Here is a 23,010-nt window from a genome sequence, read left to right on the forward strand (position 1 = left end):
TCCGTTACCGACTTGTCGTTATGACGATTTTCTGAGTGAGTTTAAGAAAACTTTCGCTCGCCCGACCTCTGAACGCAGTTCGGCGCGGAAGCTGTTGCATCTTCGTCAGGGACGGCGGAGCATTGCGGACTTCCTGATCGATTTCCGCATCGCCGCCGCTGAGGCGGGCTGGTCTGATCAGGCTCTGCATGGGGTGTATTTTCACTCTCTCAATGATGAGATGAAGGACCACCTGGCCTCCCGGGACGAGCCCGCTAATTTCGAGGAGCTGGTTTCCCTCACGCTTCGCATCGACAGCAGGTTGCGGGAGCGAGAGTGGGAGAGGGACTACAGTTCCCGTCGGCCTTTGCGGCGGTCATCTCCGGTCGTTTCTCACCCGCCACCGCTTCCGGTTCAGCCGTCCGCTCCCATTACTGGCACAGGGGGTGGTGAGCCGGAACCGGAACCCATGCAGATCGGGCGTTACCAGCTGACGGTGGAAGAGAGAGAGAGGCGCCGCCGTTCACACTCTTGCTTTTATTGTGGCTCCGGTGAGCATTTGATTTCTTCCTGCCCTCGGAAGGGAAAAGAGACCGCCCGCCGGTAGATCCGGGGGTACGGGTGGGCGGTACCAGGGTTAACGCTAAGCCCCGATTTTTGCTTTCTGTGACACTCTTACTCGGTCAGGGAGCCCACGTCTCATCAGCGCTGGTTGATTCAGGGGCCGAGCAGAGTTTGATTGACAGGGGATTTGCTGAACAGCTTCAGATCCCTCTTTTTGAGTTAAATCCGTCCATTCCAGTTAGGGCATTAAACGATCAGGTTTTTTCTCACATTACTCATCGCACTGCACCGGTTACCCTGATCACTTCCGGCAACCACAGAGAAACACTGATCTTTTACACCTCACAATCCCCTGACACGCCCATCATTTTAGGTTTCCCATGGCTAAGGCATCATAATCCTCACCTGGATTGGGTGGGACAGAGGGTCGTGAGTTGGAGCTCATATTGTCACGCTAACTGTCTCGTCTCAGCTGCCCCACCAGGGGCCACCGAGCCCTCTAGCAAGGAGAACCGCACCCCTGACCTCTCTGCGGTCCCCCCCGAATACCATGACATATCCGAAGTTTTTAATAAAGACAAGGCACTGTCCCTGCCACCCCATCGCCCTTACGATTGTGCCATTACCCTGTTTTCCGGCTCCACGTTGCCTTCCAGTCGCCTCTACAACTTGTCACGCCCTGAACGGGCTGCCATGGAAGAATACATCAGAGACTCACTGGCGGCTGGACTCATCAGACCTTCAACTTCCCCCGTGGGTGCTGGCTTCTTCTTCGTGGGTAAGAAAGATGGCACACTCCGTCCATGCATCGATTTTCGGCCCCTTAATGACATCACAGTTAAAAACAAATACCCATTACCGCTCATCAGCTCCGCTTTTGAGCCCCTCCATGGGGCCACCATTTTTACCAAACTGGATCTCAGGAACGCATATCACCTAGTCAGAATCAGGGAGGGGGATGAGTGGAAAACAGCGTTTAACACACACTTAGGACATTTCGAGTATCTAGTCATGCCATTTGGCCTCACTAACGCACCTGCAGTTTCTCAAACCCTAGTGAATGATGTCCTCAGGGATTTTCTGGACCGTTTTGTCTTCGTTTACCTCGATGACATCCTGATTTTTTCCAAAGACCTCAAGGAACACAGAGTCCATGTCCGGACCGTACTCCAGCGGTTGTTGGAGAACAAGTTATACGTCAAAGCCGAGAAATGCGAATTCCACTCACCGTCTGTGTCATTTCTGGGTTACGTTCTTGCAGGGGGGCAGGTGAAGACAGATCCGGCTAAAGTGAAGGCAGTAGCGGAGTGGCCACTACCAACCTCACGAAAACACTTACAGGGGTTTTTGGGCTTCGCGAACTTCTACCGCCGCTTCATCAGGAATTACAGTCAGGTAGCCGCTCCCCTAACTCGTCTAACTTCCTCTAAGCTGCCTTACCATTGGAATCCGGAGGCCGACGCCGCCTTCTCCCGGTTGAAAGAACTGTTTACCTCTGCGCCGGTCTTAATCCATCCTGATCATAGTAAACCCTTCATCGTGGAAGTAGACGCGTCAGGCGTTGGGGTCGGGGCGGTGTTGTCCCAGCGTTCAGGTCCATCTGCTAAGCTTCGGCCCTGCGCCTTTTTCTCCCGCCGCCTCTCACCTGCGGAGAGGAATTATGACGTTGGAGACAGGGAGCTGCTTGCTGTAAAGCTGGCGCTGGAGGAATGGCGGCATTTACTTGAGGGAGCAGAGCATCCATTCACCATTTGGACTGATCATAAGAACTTAACCTACTTACGCACAGCCAAAAGGCTCAACTCACGTCAAGCTCGATGGTCCCTGTTCTTTACTCGATTTAACTTTTCCATCTCTTACCGACCAGGCACCCGCAACACTAAGCCGGATGCCCTGTCCCGCCAGTTCGACCCTGTGTGTGACCCGTCTGATGCACCCACCGTCCTGCCAGCAGGAGTCAGGATCGGTTCTGTCGCCTGGGACGTGGAGGAGGACATCCGCCGTGCGCTGGAGACGGAGCCAGACCCCGGCACGGGCCCTCCGAACCGACGCTATGTCCCCACCGGGGCTCGCCCTAAGGTGATCGATTGGGTCCACAAGGGCAAATTTGCGTGCCATCCGGGTGGGGGGAGGACAGGCTCACTCCTTAAAAGGTATTTCTGGTGGGAGACTATCGATAAAGACGTCAAAGAATATGTAGCTGCCTGTCCTGTCTGCGCACGCAACAAAACGAGCTCACTACGCCCAGCTGGACTTTTGCAACCCCTCACTATACCGCATCGCCCCTGGTCTCACATTGCATTGGATTTCGTCACTGGCCTTCCCGCCTCCTCGGGTAAAACCACCATACTCACAGTAGTAGACAGATTCTCTAAAGCTGCGCACTTCGTCGCCCTAAACAAACTCCCCACCGCAACAGAGACCGCCAAGATTATGACCGAGCAGATCTTCAGACTCCACGGCATACCTCTCGAGATCGTGTCGGATAGGGGCCCTCAGTTCATTTCACGGGTATGGAGGTCGTTCTGCACCGCTCTCGGGGCAAAACCCTGCTTGAGCTCAGGATTTCATCCTCAGACGAATGGGCAGGCCGAACGGCTCAACCAGGAACTGGAGGCCACCCTCCGTTGTGTCGCTGCCTCCAACCCCGCCTCATGGTCCTCGTTGCTGCCGTGGGCAGAATACGCTCACAATTCGCTTACGTCGTCTGCTACTGGCCTCTCGCCTTTCGAAGCCTCCATAGGTTACCAGCCGCCTCTCTTCCCCGACCAGGAGGCCGACCTCGAGGTTCCCTCGGTCCAACACCATCTCAGACGTTGTCAGCGGGCGTGGAGGTTGACCCGTCGGTCGTTGTGCCGGTCCGTTGCTCGCCAGTCCCTGTACGCGGATCGTCGCCGCAGGGCAGCCCCTGCCTACTCCCCTGGGCAGAAGGTGTGGTTGTCTGCTAAGGACGTTCCCCTCAAGGTGGCGTCTCGTAAGCTGGCCCCGCGTTTCATTGGACCCTTCGAGGTGGAGCGGGTCCTCAGCCCTTCTGCGCTGCGGTTGAAGCTGCCTTCCTCACTGCGCATTCACCCGACCTTCCACGTCTCCCAGGTCAAGCCGGTGGTCGTGAGTCCGTTGTGCCCTCCTTCCGCTCCCCCTCCTCCCGCCCGGCTCGTGGGTGGGCATCCTGCCTTCACGGTCCGGCGCATTCTGGACGTCCGTCGGCGGGGGCGGGTCCGGCAGTTCTTGGTGGACTGGGAGGGTTATGGGCCTGAGGAGCGGTCCTGGGTGTCTCGTTCCTTGATTTTGGATCCTGCTTTGCTTTCTGCTTTTTACAGGGCTCGCCGCGGGCCGCGGGGGGCTCGGTCGCCGGGGGTCGACCCTTGATGGGGGGGTAGTGTCGTGGTCTGGGTGGTTTTCCACAGCATCAGCTCCTCCCCACTGGGTGGAGTCTTTGTTGTTCCTCACCTGATGGCAATCATACCAGCAGTATTTATGACCGGCGCACTCAACTGGTCGTCGCCAGATTATCTGCCAACTTTAGTCAGTTCTCGGCCTCACGTCAATTCATTGGTGACTCATCATACGTATTAATCGTATCTCTGTTTTTCTCGTCAGCCTCGGAACCCCACCTACCAAGCTCTCCTGGATACCAGTTTGCTGCCGCCGGAAATCACTCTCGGAGCTGCCACTCTTTCCTGCCTGCCTCCCTGCATTGCATGCAGCACCCACCTGGACCTCTCCTGCCTCCCCTCTCCACGCAACCCTCACCTGCAAGTTTGTAAGAAAGATCAGTGCACTATCCTAAGACTCACTCGCAACCTTCTGTGGGATTCCCCTGACTGCTCTCTCCTCTGTTTCAGTGCCCTGGCCCGCCACAGTTTCCCCTGCCCAGTACCTGCACTCCATATCCCTGCCATCTAGTTATTATCACAGTATTTTCTCTCGCCTCAGACATCTAGTTTATGTTCATTGATTCTAGTCTGCACTTTCTGTTAGCTTTTGAACATTGTAAAATAAAATCTCGTTTCGTTACACTTCACCCCTGGCCTCCGGGTTTGAATCTGCACTTGAGTTCATTCCATTTCCACGGGCCACTGCGCCTGACAACAGGTCTGTGAGAGCCAGAGATTTTCCATGTTTGAGGTGACCAAATACTTATTTTCCACCCTAATTTACGTATAAATTATTTACAAATCCTACCATGTGAATTCATGGATTTTTTTTTCACATTCTGACTCTCACAGTTGAAGTGTACCTCTGGTGCAAATTACTGACCTCTGTCATCATTTTAAGTGGGGGAACTTGCACAATCGGTGGCTGACTAAATACTTTTTTGCCCCACTGTAACTGAGGCTAAGTCTAAGTCTTTTGTGCCTTGGAGTTGAATATAGCACTAACTAGTGCCAGTCAATTTCTCAAAAAGGAAAAGATGTGGAAAGTCAATGCAGCAGCACTAATGTAGTGTCCAGTTCCTCTGGCTCATCACTTCTCCATCACTCTGCTTAACAGTTAGTACAAGGTCTTTGTGCTGACAATGCACAGCACCACATTTTGTCAAATGTGGTGCTGTGCATTGTCATCAAACATCTTTACTTTAGTCTCATTTGTCCAAAGAACATTATAAAAATAACTCAAGTTGAGAAAAAAAAAATCAGGAACTCTCAAACAGCCAGAGAGAGAACACAAGGCACCAGAGACAAAAGACCACCAAAATAAAATGGGAAAAAACCGAATGCATGAACAGAAACATAGACTTGAAACAAAAACAGAAAGGTAAACAAACACTGAGACGAGAGTGACTTCACAAGAATGCACAAGGAACACGGGAGGCATTATAACAGAAATATGAGATCGAATATAAACAAAACTAAGACCTGGATAACAAAACTGAGAAGTCCAGAGAAAACAAACAGGAAACACAGAGCTGTAATAAAGGACTGAACTAAAAAGAATTGCGACTATACTGAGACCAGAATCCTAAAACAAAGATAATCCAAAATACAATGCTTAAACAAAATTCAAAAACATCTCTCAAAACCTCTTGGCTTTGTGCATTTCATCAGCAGCAACTGGGTGCCACTGGCCCTCTTATTAAGAGGTAACAGTGTAGTAAGAATTTCACAAGACTGCATAGAAACCTGTTTAAAAATTCTTTTTCACATGACTGCGTTGAAATCATCAAATAAGCAAGGAAAAAGTAATTTTCTTACTAATAAATTTCTCCCTTTCTGCCAGCTTCTGATGCCTCACACTCGCTACACACTTCAGATTAACATCTTAGCTCGGCAACTTCTAATATCTAAGACGGGAGTTTTGACTCGGGTACGAAAAGACCAACACACTGAACAGACCAAAACCTAAACAACATTTTCTTTTTTACTATTGTGTACAGTATTTGCTTCTCACTTGTATTTGTTGTATCTGTTCTCTAGTATGCAGCTTCTGGTGGAAAGGGTGTAATCACAATCCTGCAGAAATCGTTATCCTCCCTGACCTACAGCTCCCTCTGTATCCCAGATGATATTGCAGAACGTGGGCTGAAAGATGTACCAAATTTCTACTACAGGGATGATGGATTGAAGCTTTGGGAAATCATCTTCAGGTTCTCTAATTCTCCCTCTGAGTGCTTACTCGGGTCAACTTTATTTTTAGCGTTTTCCATTAGGTGGTATACCAGATACTTTGTTTAGTACCTACTCGGCTGGCGTTCCAAGCAACCTGAGTTGATCTAAAAATGTGACATCAGTAGACTGCAAAAATCAAAACTTCCATATTTGAAACCTGGAAATGAGGGAAAGGGCAACACAAAACCCAACACCGTGGTTTCCTCAGTCTGACAAAAAGAAAAGTCAGAGGGGCAGTATACCATCGCCTTGACATCCTCCATTGCTTTGTTTGTGTTGAATACATATTACATAATGGGAGCTTCTGCCACATTGCTCAACCCCCCCCCCCCCCCCACCCCCCCCCCCCACCCCCCCCCACCCCCCCACCCACCCATCCACTCACACACTGTACTCATTTGCGAAGGAAAATGACCAAGACAGAGTAGAATCAAGTCGGTAAAAGGGGAAAAGAGGTATTAGTCTAACTATCAGGTTAGGCCTAATTGGTCAGTTTGTGGAGCAGTGGGGAAAAACTCACTTTTTTTTCAAATAAAAAGCCTTATCAGGATGCTCATGTGTTAAATTTGGGTCAAACAGTTTATTACAGTATGGTGGTAAATATAGAGCTATGTCTAGAAATATATGGAGTGTAACAACATTTTTATAATATTGTCTTATAAAAATCATGTCAGGAAAAGTCAGGAGAAAGCGCAGAGGTCCAATTTGGGATTACTTTGAATATGACTGTGTTTTGGATAAAGCAAGTGTCTTGTAGTGGAAAGCGACAAATTATGAGTAGGGATGGGTACCGGTGTCGGTTCTGACATAAACGGTAGTAACCAGACCGAAAAGCAGCGCACATTTCGGTGCTTTATTTCGGTGCTTTTTTTTCCTGAGCTGTGATACACTTCTAGCCAATCATTTTACGTTTCCGAGGATAGTAGGTGGGCCAGTTACGTACGTTCCTTTAGAGCAGAGCTACAGATTAAAAATGCCCAAGGCGAAGCGGTCAAAAGTCTGGCTGTACTTCACAGCAAAATATGCAAACTCAGCAGCCTGCAACAAGTGCTTTAAGGTGATACTGTGATACTGTCAAAGGAGGTAACACCTCAAATCTGATGAAACACCTGGCGACGCATAGCATTTTTTTTAAAAGCCCAGAAATGTGCCGTATTTGATAGCTTGCTACGAGACCTCACACCGAGCACATCTACTGCGGGTGGGTTGCCTGTTATGCAACATCCCCCAAAAACACGAAGAGGAGAGTCCTGGCCCCTAGTCCTGCCAGTGTAGCAGAAATGATGAGGATGATGATGATGATGGCAGCAGCAGCCGTTCTTCTCTGCGTGAGTAGCTTAATGTTGTTCGTGTGTAATTTACGTTGAGTAGGCTAACCACGTTATTACATTAATGCATGTAAGGTGAACTAGCAAACATCATCATAGCTACATGCGGCTGTCCTCTTGTTTAATGGCAGATACTCCCTTCACCCTGGCCAAAAAGGCTAAAATGACCAAAGAAAAAGTGGAAAACAGTTAAACATGAGAGGTTTTTGGACAAAGTTTGTGTTTTTTCCATTGTTTAAGCACTGCTTCCAGCCAAGAGTGATGCCATATGTGCCCCATAGCTGCAGAAAAGGCTAACATTGTTATCTTTTTACAAAAAACAGCTGAACATGAGAGGTTTTTGGACCAATTTTGTGTTCTCCATTCTTTAAGCACCGGTTTGAGCACCGTTTGAGCACCGGCACCGTTTAAAAAGTACCGATTTGGCACTGGTATCGGATAAAACCTAAACGATACCCATCCCTAATTATGAGGGACATTTCTATAAGGAAAAAAATCCCACAATCCTTAAACTGCACTTGAAAAGCTCGCACAAGAAGGCTAACCTAGCTTACCTTGAGAAGGTAAGGGAGCACACTCAACCCTAATCCCCAGAAACAGAATCTAACCCCAGGCCAGGCAGTGTGATGCATCCCGAGACAACAGGACGGGGATATCTACACAACTGTGTGAGCCTTCAAGAAGTTTATCAATTCACTTGAACCAAAATATGAACACCCGGTGCTGCAAGAGTTAATAGTCTCATTCGGGCTAAGATATATGGAACGCCAGGACTGCCATAATGAATTAATTAAATACACCATTAAATAATTAATTAAATGTGGCAATAATTAATTAAAATTGGAATTAATTAATTAAATAAATAGTTATGACACATGTAATTAATTAATTATTGACACATTTAATTAATTATTTATGTATTTCACATTTTAATTAATTATTGACACATTTAATTAATTAATTATTGACACATTTAATTAATTATTGATGTATTTCACATTTTAATTAATTATTGACACATTTAATTAATTATTGACACATTTAATTAATTATTTAATGATATATTTATTTATTTCATTTTGGCAGTCCTGACGCCTGGCTCTCGTCATGAAATAATTTTATCTGTCAGCCTCACCCATCAAACTCAGGGTGCGGGGTTAACGCTGCCCATGCAGCTTCTCTAACATTTGATTGGTTGCCGTGCAAAGTAAGTCAAAACAGGTCGATCCTAGAAAATCGATTGCTTGTGTAGACTTGGGGCAGCCAGTTATCCCAGAATGCAGATCAAATCACAGGCAGCAATGGTGGTGGTGTAGTTTTAAAATACCCCGTTTTTCTGTCACCAGCTACACTTTTAACAGTGTTTTAGCCGCGAAAGTCGCGACGTATGTCTGGTCAGGTTGTCAACATAGAACATGTTTGCAAAAGTGCTCAGATGTTTTCAGAGATTTCACTAGCTCTGCTAACAATTAGCATGCAGAGTGCACCGAGGGGGTTACGTTAACCGGTTTGTTTACATATTCCACTCTCCGTGTTCCACATGTTGCATTCGCAGATTCTCATTTTCACCGAACGATCGTCTCTTTCCGCCTGGTCTTGTGTCTCTGTGCTTCTGTAACATAAAGAACGAGCTGACATTTTTCTCACGAAACCAGCGATCAGCTCAACAGACCCTCAGTTTACCTGCATGCATCCTCCTCCTCATCTGTCAGCTGTTTAACACCTGCTGCTAATTCAAGAAACACGCCTACGTTACCTGGTGATAGTCACAGTTTAACTGGGCAGCCGGTGCTCGATATAACGCAATGTCAGCGCATTTTTCTGCACAAGATAAGTAAATATAGTATTTTCCCCGAGCGCAGAGCTGCTGGAGCTCGTTTCCTTACAGAGCACTTTATAGGCGAACAGCTTTATCAGCGGCTGATGTCCAATCACCGGCACACAGCTTTCAAACCTCAGCTGAGTTTTAGCTCTCAGTGGTTAAACGCTGGACTTCATTCACTCAGGTTCTGTCTGTCGGGTCACATTTACTTCGCTGTTTTATTTACAACTGAGCAAATCGGTTTGGCTGAGGTTAAAGTTACGTTTCATAACTGCATAGTTTCACAGACGTTTAATGGTTCACTGGCACATGTGTTAGACTGAACTATCATCTAAATATCATCTGTTTTTTAATAGTTATTCAACTGTATTCTAAGCACCAGCTGTCTGTTAGAATGTGATTTTTTTTCTCTCTCTCTGTTGGCAGAGGTATAAAAATGCGCAGGAAAATCTTACGTGCATGGCAAACTTCACCGACGATATTTAGGGAGGAATAAACACACATCAAACATAAATGAACCATTTGTCTGTCTCCATAATTGAGAGCATTTTCTCTTCTTATGTCAACACTCTCTCTCTTTTTTTTTTCTTTTTTTTTTGCTTTTTCGGTCATGTTATGTTTACCTGTCAAAGGCTTGTTACAAACTATGAAACACATTGTGCAGACTTCTGGATGTTAGAAGAAAACTAATACTGCTCATGAATGAGACTAAAGGCAGGAAGGTGTCCTTTAAAACTAAACATGTTAATAGGACCTCCCTGTTTATATCATAGTTTATGATATAGCACGTGTATTTCAGTAATAGCCTGCTGAGGCCACTATACGTGCTGGCCTCATATCAAATGTGAAGGCAGACTGAGTCTATGTTTGACGTTTTTTATATCTAATCTTCCTTTTCAAACATTTAAACAGCAGCGAGTCTGCAGCTGAGGGAACACAAATTCAAATTGTCGGAACAGGTTTGCTCGTTTCTTGGATTCATTTGGTGATTTATTAAATGTATAACTGTTATTCTAATCTGCTGCTGAGTCTCTTACACTTTTCTTTATGCTGTATATTTTCACGTCTTTGGAATAGTTGGCAGTTAGATAGTCAGCTGGGAAACTTTGTGTTAACTCATGGAGCTGAGGATATCGTGGATATGCTGACCTCGCTGCGTGGTGTACAGAGCGAGGTCAGCATGATTAATATTCACAATAAAAATATTAGCCGAACGTCATGAAGTCTGTATGTGTTTCATAGTGTCGAACAACCTTTGTACAGTTAAAGCCAGCAGTTACTACATGACGGAAACACCAACGTTATCTCTTTTATGTGTTTATACACAGGTCACGCTGATTACTGAACAAAAACCCAAAGATCAGATGTTAAACAGATTTATTTGCTCTCTCTCCTCCTTAAACATGTTTTTAATGTTAGTTATAATTCAGAATTGGCGACTGAAACACGTAGGACACATAAGAACATCAGGAAATAAAACATCGATAAATATAACCTCAGTAAAAGAAGTCAGCGGGGGTTACTACAGCTGTGTACCGGGGCCTGCGCTTTGTCGGTGGGATTGCTTGCGAGGCGAGCGGGTCTATCCCACGCTTTGCCGTGAGACTGGGCAGACATCTCCGAAATCATCGAAGCACTTTTGCAAAGAGGCTGTATCTTGACAAACCGACCAGACACATGAAGATTAAACCACTACATTCTCGGCTAAAAAAATATTAAAACGGTATTTGGTAACACACAAACAGGGTTTTTCAAAGCTCAGTTCTGTTAGCTTCCACATGCCGGTTGTTGTGTGCAAGAAACAATGGCCACCAGGCCAAAGCAATGGTTTTGACTCGATCAGCGTTAACCCCGCCCCCTGAGTTTGATGGGTGAGGCTGACAGATAAAATTATTTCATGATGAGAGCCAGGCGTCAGGACTGCCAAAATGAAATAAATAAATATATCATTAAATAATTAATTAAATGTGTCAATAATTAATGAAATGTGTCAACAATTAATTAAAATGTGAAATACATAAATAATTAATTAAATGTGTCAATAATTAATTAATTAAATGTGTCAATAATTAATTAAAATGTGAAATACATAAATAATTAATTAAATGTGTCAATAATTAATTAATTACATGTGTCATAACTATTTATTTAATTAATTAATTCCAATTTTAATTAATTATTGCCACATTTAATTAATTATTTAATGGTGTATTTAATTAATTCCTTATGGCAGTCCTGGCGTTCCATAAAGATATACCTTTTATAGTTCAAATCAAATCAAATCACTTTTATTGTCACATCACATGTGCAGGTACATTGGTACAGCACATGTGAGTGAAATTCTTGTGTGCGAGCTTCACAAGCAACAGAGTTGTGCAAAATACAATAATATAAACAAGTTGCCTGGTATCAATGGTTGTTCATCTGCCCTAATTTATTTATTTATTTATTTAAAGAACCCATAGGTGGGAATGTGAGTTGTCTGTCTCTGAGTGTTAGCCCTGCGACAGACAGGCGACCTGTCCAGGGTGCAGGGTATGGTAGCTGGAATAGCAACATACCCAAGGATAAGCAGAAGAGCATGACTGATATGATGAAACTGGGATTTTGTTTCACTTAATTATTGCAAACACAGCTAAAACTATAACTGAAACTAATCAAAACTAAACTGAAACTAAGGATTAAAAAAAAAACGAATCTAGCGAACAATTGGTAAAAACTAATTAAAACTGATATAAAATTGAAAATCTGAAGTCAAAACTAAATAAAATTAAAAACTAATGAAAATTGCAAAACTATTAAAACCCTGGTTGGCACCCATAAATGCCCATGCTACAACGCTGTCAATCAATCAATCAATCAATCAATCAATCAATCAATCAATCAATCAATCAATCAATCAATCAATCAATCAATCAATCAATCAATCAATCAATCAATCAAGGCTTTATTCGCCACGTGCAGAGTTCAGCTGAGACAGTGTCCTTCGCCCTGTTAGGCTAAGTAAACAGTCTTCCAGCCAGCCCAGGTGGCCTTGCGTGGACTGGGAAGGAACAGTCTAAACACAGTCATTATCAGGGTGTTTTTGTTTGGCTCCAGCCTTGAGACTGCAGCTGGCGCCGAAAGGGTATCCGCATGAAGTGATGGTGTTTTTTACTTTAGTGCGAACAACTCATATGAATTTCAAAGCTGTTCTAACAGTCCAACACTGGTCTCTCAATCTCCCGTTGGAGAGCCATGAGCTTCTCTATGATGTTATCAAACTTGCTCTCCTTGATGTTGTCATTCTTGTGCTCAAAGAGCCCATTCTGAGAACTCACGACCACAGTGAGCTTCTTCAAGATGTAATCCAGTTTGCACTCAGAGATCTTATTGTGAGTATTCACGGCAGCCGTAAGCTTCTCCAAGATCTTATCCATGCTGCACTCAATGAGCCCATTTTGAGAAACTCACACCTCTTCCCATCGTTTCAATCCCAGCCTGCAGCCTTGTGGGGGTTTGAACAACCGGTTCCGCTTTCTTAATTCTTCGATAAGTCAGGGCCAAACCAGCTCCGATCAGCAAGAACCCTGTTATCATGGTTCCGAATAGGTAGATATCTTCAGCACTCAGGCGCACCCAAGCCCAAACTTCTCATTGAGAAAGGGGTGTCAATTGCATTTAGGGACCAGTTGATCAAATCCATGATTCCACTTTTAGGTTTTAGAGAACAGACTGTGAGAGTGTTCCAGGGAAAAGTAATACAAAAAACACGAGACTAGACAAGGACATAAGAGGCTAAGCAGGGAAGCTAAGGGAGAGGAGGAGAGGAGAAAAGTGCGACCGCCTTCGTCAAGAGCAAGAGCAGAAAATGTTTGGCAGATGCTTTGGCTCAAGAACCGTTCCATTCCTTCTCTGAAGGCCATCTTGTAGTCTAATGCCCTGCTTTCTGATCACCAGCCTCTTCCTTGGCCACTGCATGGAGTATGCCTCAACAGCTGGTTCCTGGTTTTTCCTGCCTTGTTGTTGCTGGCCACCATGATAAACTGTCCCACTCCACCCACTGGCTTTTAGACCACCTGTGAAGCCTCTGCAACTAGCCATTGCCAAACCTCTGGAGGGGTCCAGTCTCCTTGACCGTCACTAGCCCCCTATCAAGCCACAGGAGGGGTTCCATCTTCTCTTCTGGTCTCTTGTCTCGAGGCCATCCACAAGGACTGTGTCTATTATTGCAAGCCTCTAGTGTGGCTTCCCCACCTTAGCTGGTCTCCTTCTCAACCTCCAGAGAGGTTCTCCTTTGCTACTCCTCCTTAAGGCCAGTCCCCAGAACTGTCTCTCACATTATTCCTCCTCCAGACCGTCCATTTGGGACTGCATTCAGACTCAATCTCCCTTTGTGTTTTTTATTTGTGGCTGTGTAACTGGATGTAGAGCAACATTTTGGAAAAAAGAAGAAAAAATAGAACTCAAATCTATTTGTTGTGGTTGAGAATGGGTTCACTGGCATGCATTAAAAAATCCCTCAGGAGATTCTGATACACTTTTTATTACATTTTTTAAATCAAGAAGAAGATAGATGAGCAAGTATGGTTATTGAAGTTATAATTAGAAAACTAATTTCTTTCTATCCTTCTAGAGAAGTGGTTCTTAACCTTGTTGGAGGTATCAAACCCCACCAGTTTTGTATGTGCATTCACCAAACCCCTCTTTAGTGAAAAATAAAATCTGATTTTTTTTTTCAAATTCAAGACATAGATGTGTTTTTTTACTGGTGCACACAATGATCCGTGCATGAACATCACCTTGTTCAAAGAACAATACCAACACAATGAACAAACTTACAACAAATTACATACCTGCAAATCAGTGTGACTTCTGCTGTTGCCTTTGAGAGACCAGTTCAGATATGCGTGGCTTTACCTTGGCAAGTGCCAGTCTCATGTCATTTTCACAGCAAAGTCTGTTCCTTTTCTTTGTTTTTATGTCCAGCATCCTCGAAAAGGATTGCTCGCAAAGATATGTTGTAACAAATGGCATAAAAAAATCCAGGGCTTACTTAGCAATAACTGGATACTTGTCCATTTGTTGACACTAAAACTTTGAGAGCGTTGTTGTTCTGAAGAGTTGCTGTTGAACCTGGCTCTGCTGAAATTTAATGATTTCGTCAAGGTATTTATCATTGACATCTGCTGTCTAATCAGCAAAAGTGAATGGCTGTCTCACCCATGCTGGATATGACTCTCTCGTAGGAAAATATCTGTCGAGAGACATTGCAAGCTCATCTAAGTGCGTTGCAATAGTTTGCTTCAGTTCCGTGAATACAGAAATATCTCCGATTCCAGACACATCTTCGATCTTACTTACACAGTTGTCCAGAAGGGGGAAGTTTGCGAAGTTGTTGTTCTCTGTTCGTCGTTTCCATAACGGTAGCTTTTTTTGAAAAGCTAATCCGGCTTAGATTAGCAACATCTGTGCTCTCATCGAGTTGATGGCTGAATTTTGCTGGGCTTGAAATCAGATCTGCGAATACTTGAGCCAAGATGTCTTTACTCATGTCTTCTATTCTGTTGCTGATGGTGTCATTTGAAAGAGGAATTTGGAATCATTTACCTTCGGCCGCTGTTCAGAGTATCAGATTCGACATCTTTAATGCAGCTGGTTTCACGAGTGTTTCACCAATGGTGTGTGGCTTGCCCTGCTTTGCGATCAAGTAAGCAACTTCGTACGATGCTGTGAGGATCGGTTTGTTAACAGATACAAAATTCAAGAGCAGGCAGAGTGGGCCTTTCATCGAATCTGTCTCTCTTCATCCTTGAATTCAGCAAGTGTTGTGTTCTTGTATTCAATGTCTCCTTGCAGCTTCAAGAAGTGTTCCTTTAGTTTTGCTGGTGCGAGACTAGAGTTGTTCAACTTGGCGTTGCAAATCATGCAGAGAGGACGCTCACTCCCATCACGTTCCGTGATACATGTGAATCCATATTGTACATATTCGTCCAACCACTTTCTTCTTTTTCCCGACATAGTTAGTATGGATTAAAATATTAACAAAAAAATCACACGAACTACTACCACGACAGTCACACGTTGACTACTGCGCGCTAAATTCCGCCAAGCAGTGTAGCATGATCATCTGCAGCCAGTGATGGCCAAAAGGGGCCGTGTCATCACAAATTTACACGATAATTCGGGTGTGTCCGGACCCCGCGGTGGAGGCTCTGCCGAAGCCCTGAGACCGACTCACCGAACCCCTATGGTTCGATCGAACCCAGGTTAAGAACCACTGTTCTAGAGTTAAGGGAGTTTGATAAACAGGAATAGCCAGGCTGTTTTTCAGGCCTGTGGCAGCACCAAAACAACTGCTCCAAAATAGATGACAATTAAATCATTGGAGTCTAAAACGCCCTGAGTAACCTTTTCAGACCTCCAAAAAATAGTTAGAGTCCTTTCACACTACCATTGATCAATGGCAATGTCACTTTACTTCTTAATGATCATGAAAGTGACCTGACAGCCCCCAACACATGTGATAGTCAGTGGTACAAGTTTCGGTCACTATGCACAATTATTGTTTGGATGAGTGACAGAGCGATTCTCCCACTAAAAACGTCACAAGAAGATGATCAGAATCAGCTTCACGAGGGTTCTTATAAGACTTTTGTTTTTAGGTTAAGGTTAGGGTCTAGTAGACTTGAGGTACTCCCATGGCTTGGTTTTCTTGAAAACAACCTTAAAAAATTCATACCCTGCCTCCTTTACTGTCATCCATTACTATGTAGAAAATAAAAGTTTTCATATAAAAAAGATCCAAAGGTTGGGGAAAAAATAGCACATTTTATACACATTAACAAATTTTATGGTCTAGTGTGTTTAAGAAATCTGTATTTAAATTGGGATTGTGCTTCATTGCTTATGGCTCTATATTTCAAAGGTTTGTGAAAGAAATTCTCACCTCCTACTACAAGACTGATGCTGAAGTCCAGAAAGACTCTGAACTGCAGAAGTGGATTCAGGACATTTATGAACATGGATTCCTTTCACAAGCAAGCACAGGTGAGCTTTATTTTGGACTTACTCTGCTCATTTAAAGCTCTGTGATTTTAGATTTTAACTCTACTAGAATTTAAATGCCTGATTTGCAGTTCAAATATATAGATCCAAGTCGTTTGGTCCATGATCTATTCGAGTTCACAGGTTATTGTAATACCTACCAAAAAAATAACATCAAAGTACAGAAGCAAAGTTATAGCTTTTTTTCTGTCATTCACTGGCTATAATGCACAAACTAATGAGAAATAAAATCCTGTAAATCAATTTAGGACAACTGGTTCTCATTCACCAACTATTATTGACCACTAAGATATACTTTGTCAATGGTGTGGCCCAAGTTTTTGACCAGCTCTAAACTATCTTACATTTTTATACCATAACTAAACTTAATGATGGCATTTATGTTTCAGTGGTAAAGGGGTGCAAGAATGCATTCATTTTCTGAACATCACAGTCCAAACTAGAACTTTTATCAGTACAGATTTTAGTGAATGTGAAAAACTGCCTGTAAAAATGACAAGAAGATGACCTTGACATTGAGCAGAATTTGGGTGAAAACCCAACGTGATTTACGGTCCCACAAATGTGTCCGTCTGCGTACATGTTTCAGTTTAGAAACCACTGCAAATAAGCTCCCATGCAGTCAACCAAAATCCCATAAGCAGTTTGCTGAGCATGAATGGCCATGGTCAAATTCTGATTGGTTCACAAGGGGCTGGGAAACAGAAGGGGGAGACAGCAGAAATGTAGAAGAAAAATCAAAGACTAAAAATATAGAATGAACAATACAGACACTGGCTGTGGTGGAAACATTTTTTTTAACATTTTGATCCACTTCAGCATTTTGTATGTCATAACTTCACTTGTCTCTTCCACTGGCTAAAAGATCAACAACAGCAAAATCAGGAGTACCCTACTTCCTTGAAAACAACAGGTAGATGCAGGTAGATGGGCAGTCTGTTACTGCCTGTGGATTACCTTTGTGCTACTCCCACTTTAGCATTAAAAAAAGTGTAAGTAGTGTTTAGTTTAGTAGTGATCCCTACTATTGGACACTTTACCCCATCCTAAAAAATGTGTGAATCTGAGCATTTAGAGCAGTTTAAAGTTTTTGGCATATTTGGACTACCTATATATTATATACACTGACCAAAGCATGATGTGAGACTTTATTATGATAATAGAACTTTATGTGCACCTACAATATTGTAATTTTGATACAACTTTACTTTGGTTTCCCCAGTGTATTGAAGTAATGCCATTTCTTTTTGTTCTGATCATCAGGAATTCCACAGAAATTCAGCACTGTGGATGAGATGGTCAAGTTCGTCACCATGGTGATCTTCACTTGCTCTGCCCAGCACTCAGCTGTCAACTCTGGGCAGGTGAAACCTTCTAACATCATTTAATTTCATTTATTTAGGTTGTAATAGTTTAAGGCCATGCAAGAACCTTCAAGACCTTAAAGTGGTAAGATTAACCACCTTACAATATATCAGAAATAAACTACAATCACTTTACAAATTTCAATTGCTAAGCCCCAAAAGGTTCATTCTGTTCATCTGGACGTAAAGTTTTCAGTGGAGAAACGTCACTACTCCAAGTGACTTCAGTCTCCGCTACCTGAACACATCCTGGACAGGGAGGAACACAGGGAGTCAAGGAGGCCATTTACACAAGAAGGGAAAAAACATCTCTGAATCGAGAAGGAGGCCTAAGGGTACATCTTTCACCGCCTTACAATGCTGTGATTGAAGCCATTCCCCAACTCTCATTAAATAGTGCTCATGGCCATTGATCAATGGTCTTAGATCAGTGGGCTTTGAAAAGTTGCCTTTGATCAAAGGTCATGACAGTTTGCATATTCATGATAAACGAACTGACCTCACATCCCTTTCAGTTGCACTAGTGTCAGTAATTGCGTAAAGGTTGGGGAAACCTGCAGTCAGCTGAGACTGAAGAAGTCACTTGGATGAGTGACGAAATGTTTCTTCCACTGAAAATGCTACATCTAGATGAACAGAATCAACCTCAATTTACTTACCTGGATGATATAGCATTATTCAAGACATTAAAGGCAAAGGAGCATTGTTTAGTTAGCAAAATAAATTATTGCCAACTCCATGAATACTTTTCTCTCAATTTGGGAAAACACTTCAGTTAACAAGTGTTCCTTTGTTAGTGGCAGGATAATTTATAAAAGGTAAGTATACTTAAGTCCTAAGAGAATATTAATTTTAGAGTCTGGCTTGACTGATGATCTCAGGTCCATCTTGCTTTTCACATTAAATTTTTAGTGATGGCTGAAGCTCAGGTGGTAGAGCAGGCTCCGTACTAGTTGGAATTTTGGTGGTTCAAACCCTGTCGAGTTCGAGTTTGTATGCCAAATATCCTTGGGCAAGATGCTAACCCTAAGTAACTCTATGATGCATCCAGTGGAGTGTGAATGTTAGAAAGCACTTATGGAGACATAGGAAAATGTGCTTTGAGTCTCCAGGAGAGTAGCAAGTGCTACATAAGAACCAGTGCCCACTCACATCCTGGGCCATTTGACCTAAGGCTATGTCCACACGAATGCGTTTTCAAACGAAAATGCATCGTTTTCCAGACTGAGCCGGCATTTTCCTCAAGGAAAAACACAGTGTTTTGGAAATGCTCTCGAAAATGGATACATTTCAAACTGGAGGTGTCCTGTCGCAGTGTGGGCGCTGGAAAACGCAGACTTTCTAAAACGATGACGCATTTTAGTCATGTAATGCAGTCATGTGACCAATTGAACAAAGGGCATTATACAGCAGTTGTTTTGATTGCTCTCAATTTTAACAGCCCTATTAAAGATTAATATCAGTATTTACATGCTCCAGATAGCTTTTCTTCAAATTGTTTAATTCTCACTCGCTTTTGTGCTTGAATATAGGCGTTTTTGGCCATTTCAATGTGGATGCACAACTCTTTGAAAACTACTGAAAACGGTAGTGTGGACACAGAGCGTTTGCTATATGTGGAAGGAAATCGTAACCTAGGACAAGCTGATGGCATAAAATGTAAGCACAACTCCTCCGGTTTCATATGCAAAAAAAAAATTTTGCGGTAGCTTACGTGTTTCCAGTTCTACAGGGATTTAAAAATAGTTAAGCAAAATGGAGCGTGCCCACTCTGACCAATTTAAGATGGTTAAAGTGTCTGGGAAGGAATCTCAAAATTGGATTATAGATGGCAGACAGTTGGTGTCATAAACCACCACCTCTGTTCAAGGATGATCATCCACAGTGGACAAAGATGAATTCTTTCATTACTCATCTGTCTTCTCTGTCCAAAATGCGAACATTGGCATCCTCAAAAGAGTGACCTTTGTTGTTCAGATGCAGAGGAACATCTTGAACGTCTTGCCTGTCGACGTGACTCTTCTATGTTGTCCCATGTGTTTATGAAGTGGCTGTAGAGATCAAAAGAGTTAGGGTTGATGGTATTCACATTTTGGACAGAGAAGACAGAGATGGTTTGAAAGAGGAGTGAAAGAAGCCATCAATGTCCACTGAATGACCAATAAACAGGGGTGGTGTTGGCTACCTACAATGCAATCTTGAGATCCCTTTCTAGTCCAGTCACCTTCATTCAAGCTCTTAAAGATCTCTTCATCAAATATTTCTAGTTTTTGGGTCAGCAATTTAAGGATGCACTCTTTTCCTTCATGTTTGTCCTTAATCAAGTTAGAGCCTAATGTGTATTACACCCCTTGACTCTCCAGGCTTGACCAAACACCAATATCACACTGCTATGTGCTTCAGAGCCTATTAATGACCTTTCCTTTACTCCTTCAATACAGTACGACTTTGGGGCCTGGATGCCCAATAGTCCTGTCACCTTGCAGCTTCCCCCACCAACTAAAAAGGGGAAAGCAAGTGAAAAAAGCATGATAGATACATTCCCCAATATTCAAACAACAGTTCATGGCATGGCCGTCATGTGGCTACTCAGCAAGCAGTCCTCTGACTCTGTAAGTGTTCAAGTTATGTAATGTACATCAAAATGTCAAATTCAAAAGTCATACAACTATGCATTTTGAGTGGAAGAAGCAAAACATGCCAGTGATCTCATATCTATCTCATCAGATCTTTCTTGGCCAGTACCCAGAGGAGCATTTCACTGAGGAGGTTCCCTGCCAAAAAATAAAGGATTTCCAAGTAGAGCTCAAAAGGCTGAGTGCAGAGATCAAAGCCAGAAACTCAGTGTTGGACCTGCCATACACATACTTGGATCCTGACGTGACTGAAAACAGTGTGTCCATTTGAATATTAGAAGGCAGCTTCTCTTCCTTTAGTTCAGTAACAAAAACAGAAAAGAAAGTGAAGTTTGAGCTCTGCCTGAAACTCATTCTATTGATTTAACTTTAGTTTACCAGCAATTTCTAAAATATTCTTCTGAGTTAATACAATGACCAGGTTTTATGTTTCAGGTTTTATGTTTCATAATTAGAAAATATATCAGTGGAAAGAGTGTTTCTGATTTATAATGATTTCTACTTTTTTAATCATAATTTTAAAGCTGTTTCTCTCTTTGATAATGAAAAGGTAAATACGTAGATAGAAAGCTGCTAGGGTGAGAAGGGCTTTAAGAAATAAGGTCTCCTTTGCACTTCTCTGGTTTTTAATTCTCAATTTTGTTTCAATACAAGCTTTATATAATCAATATTTTTGTCTTATTGCAGTGTATTGCATGAATCCATAAAAAGTGTACCTACTTTGAAATAGGAAAATTAATAGCTATCTATATCATTTTTAGAGATCATAGAGATTTAACACAGATATAGACAGACATGAATGCATAACTTTATGATGTTTCATTTAAAATTCTTAGAAATTTCTGCCTGTGAATACATGATTTAAAGGGTGAAGAAGGAGCTTACTATGTTATTTTTCTGTGTGAACTATACTTAGGCCCTGTTTATATCAACTGATTTTTAAGCTTGCCTGACATAAATGATGATAATTTGATCTCTTTCTGAACTGTTTTCTGTATGTAAAAGATGGAATATAAACACTGACCCAGTCAAAATCCTCGTTTTATTGCAGATTGCTTTTGTCATATTTAGATGAAGGCGTGGAGTCCTAAGATATTAGTAAATACTAGCAGTAAGGACGAAATTAATAAGAATTTAGCGATTCTGATTCCATTATTGATATCATTTATCGACTGGATTCCTTATTGATTCTCACTGACTCCACTTTGAGAGTCACCACCACCACTAAGCAGAATATCAAAGACATTACTTACATTCATGCAAATTAATTCTGTGTGGTCAAATATTTGTGCATGTTGGAGGTATGTCCCTCTTTGTTGCGATCAGTGTTGGGACATTACTCAGTAAAGTAAAGTAAAAAGGTTCCTACACAAAACATTTTTCTTAAAAGTAATGCACTTAATTACACCCAGGAGAAAGACATTCATTATACTACCTGTTACATTACTTTCATATTGCTTAAAAAAAACAAAAAACCTGAACCACACTCATAATTACTATTTGACAGTATATACCTGAGGCTCCAGCCCCACACAACAACACAAATCCCTATAATAATGAGGACACACATGATTTTTCTCTTAGTACTTAGGTATGAAAACAAAGCCGACAACACTGTATTCAACACTGTATTAACTGTATTCTAGATATAAAATGGCAGAAAACTTTTTGCAGCTTAACCAGGGCAAAAACTGAAATTTTAATCATCGGTCCTGAGGCTCAGAAAGAGAAACTCTTGTCTAAATTACAGGCATTTTCACTATGTCCTTCACTACAAGTGAAAATGCCTGGGTGTTATTTTCGACTCTGAGCTTGGTTTTATCCCACATATTAAACATGTAACCAAATTTGGATTTTATCATCTAAAAAATATAGCCAGAGTCCACCCTATTCTCTCTCGGGCCAACACGGAGATGCTGATGCATGCTTTTATTACCAGTCGCATTGATTACTGTAATGCCCTGCTCTCTGGTCTTCCCAAAAAGAATATTTCACCTTTACAACTTTTACAAAACAAAATAATTCTGGGTTCTTGGCTAACTTAGCATTAGCAAGTGGAGGCGAGAAGCCAAAGTTGTGTTAACAGTATACTGCAGTTGTTTCTGTCCTGGAGCAGTCTCCACTTCATACTCTCATCCTTTTGTGCAATAAAAATAAAAGTATTGTCCATATCCACAAGCTAAAATATCCAAAGGCCACACAGGTTTGTTTGTTTGTTTGTTTGTTTGTTTGCTTGCTTGCTTGCTTGCTTGCTTGCTTGTTTGTTTGTTTGTTTGTTTGTTTGTTTGTTTGTTTGTTTAAACATGTCCTGCCAGTTGTAACAGGCAAAATTATGGTCTGAATGTTTTGTTGTGCCAGACATATTTGGTTTCCCTAAAGGAGCACCGTATACTTTCTGTAGACAAATATACAATTTTGCTGTGTGTGTGTGTGTGTGTGTGTGTGAGAGAGAGAGAGAGAGAGAGAGAGAGAGAGAGAGAGCGTTACAGACAGAGAGAGAGAGAGGATGTGTGTGAGTGTTAGTAGCAGAATGTACTAAAGGAGACGCCGGCCGCCCACAGCAACCAAGAGAGCTGAATAGCCACTACAATATTCTCCTGAACGATAGGTGTTGCCACTCAGAGAGTACCACCACATAAGCGCTGATATAGCAGGAGAAGA

The 23,010-nt window shown here is 42.7% G+C and overlaps 1 protein-coding gene across 1 annotated transcript in view; it reads left to right on the forward strand.

The window, feature by feature from the left end:
• Positions 1-21,383, forward strand: part of LOC113016268 (polyunsaturated fatty acid lipoxygenase ALOX15B-like) — a 33,213-nt gene extending 11,830 nt beyond the window's left edge. The window contains exons 7-12 of the mRNA XM_080297159.1: positions 5,764-5,850; positions 5,961-6,130; positions 16,210-16,331; positions 17,613-17,713; positions 20,155-20,325; positions 20,441-21,383. Coding sequence (XP_080153285.1) covers positions 5,764-5,850; positions 5,961-6,130; positions 16,210-16,331; positions 17,613-17,713; positions 20,155-20,325; positions 20,441-20,620 — 831 coding nt within the window. The 3' untranslated portion in view covers positions 20,621-21,383. The remainder of the gene's footprint in view (positions 1-5,763; positions 5,851-5,960; positions 6,131-16,209; positions 16,332-17,612; positions 17,714-20,154; positions 20,326-20,440) is intronic.
• The last annotated feature ends 1,627 nt before the right edge of the window (positions 21,384-23,010 follow it).

This window comes from Astatotilapia calliptera, chromosome 23 (genome assembly GCF_964374335.1).
Source record: "Astatotilapia calliptera chromosome 23, fAstCal68.1, whole genome shotgun sequence".
Classification (NCBI taxonomy): Eukaryota; Metazoa; Chordata; class Actinopteri; order Cichliformes; family Cichlidae; genus Astatotilapia; species Astatotilapia calliptera.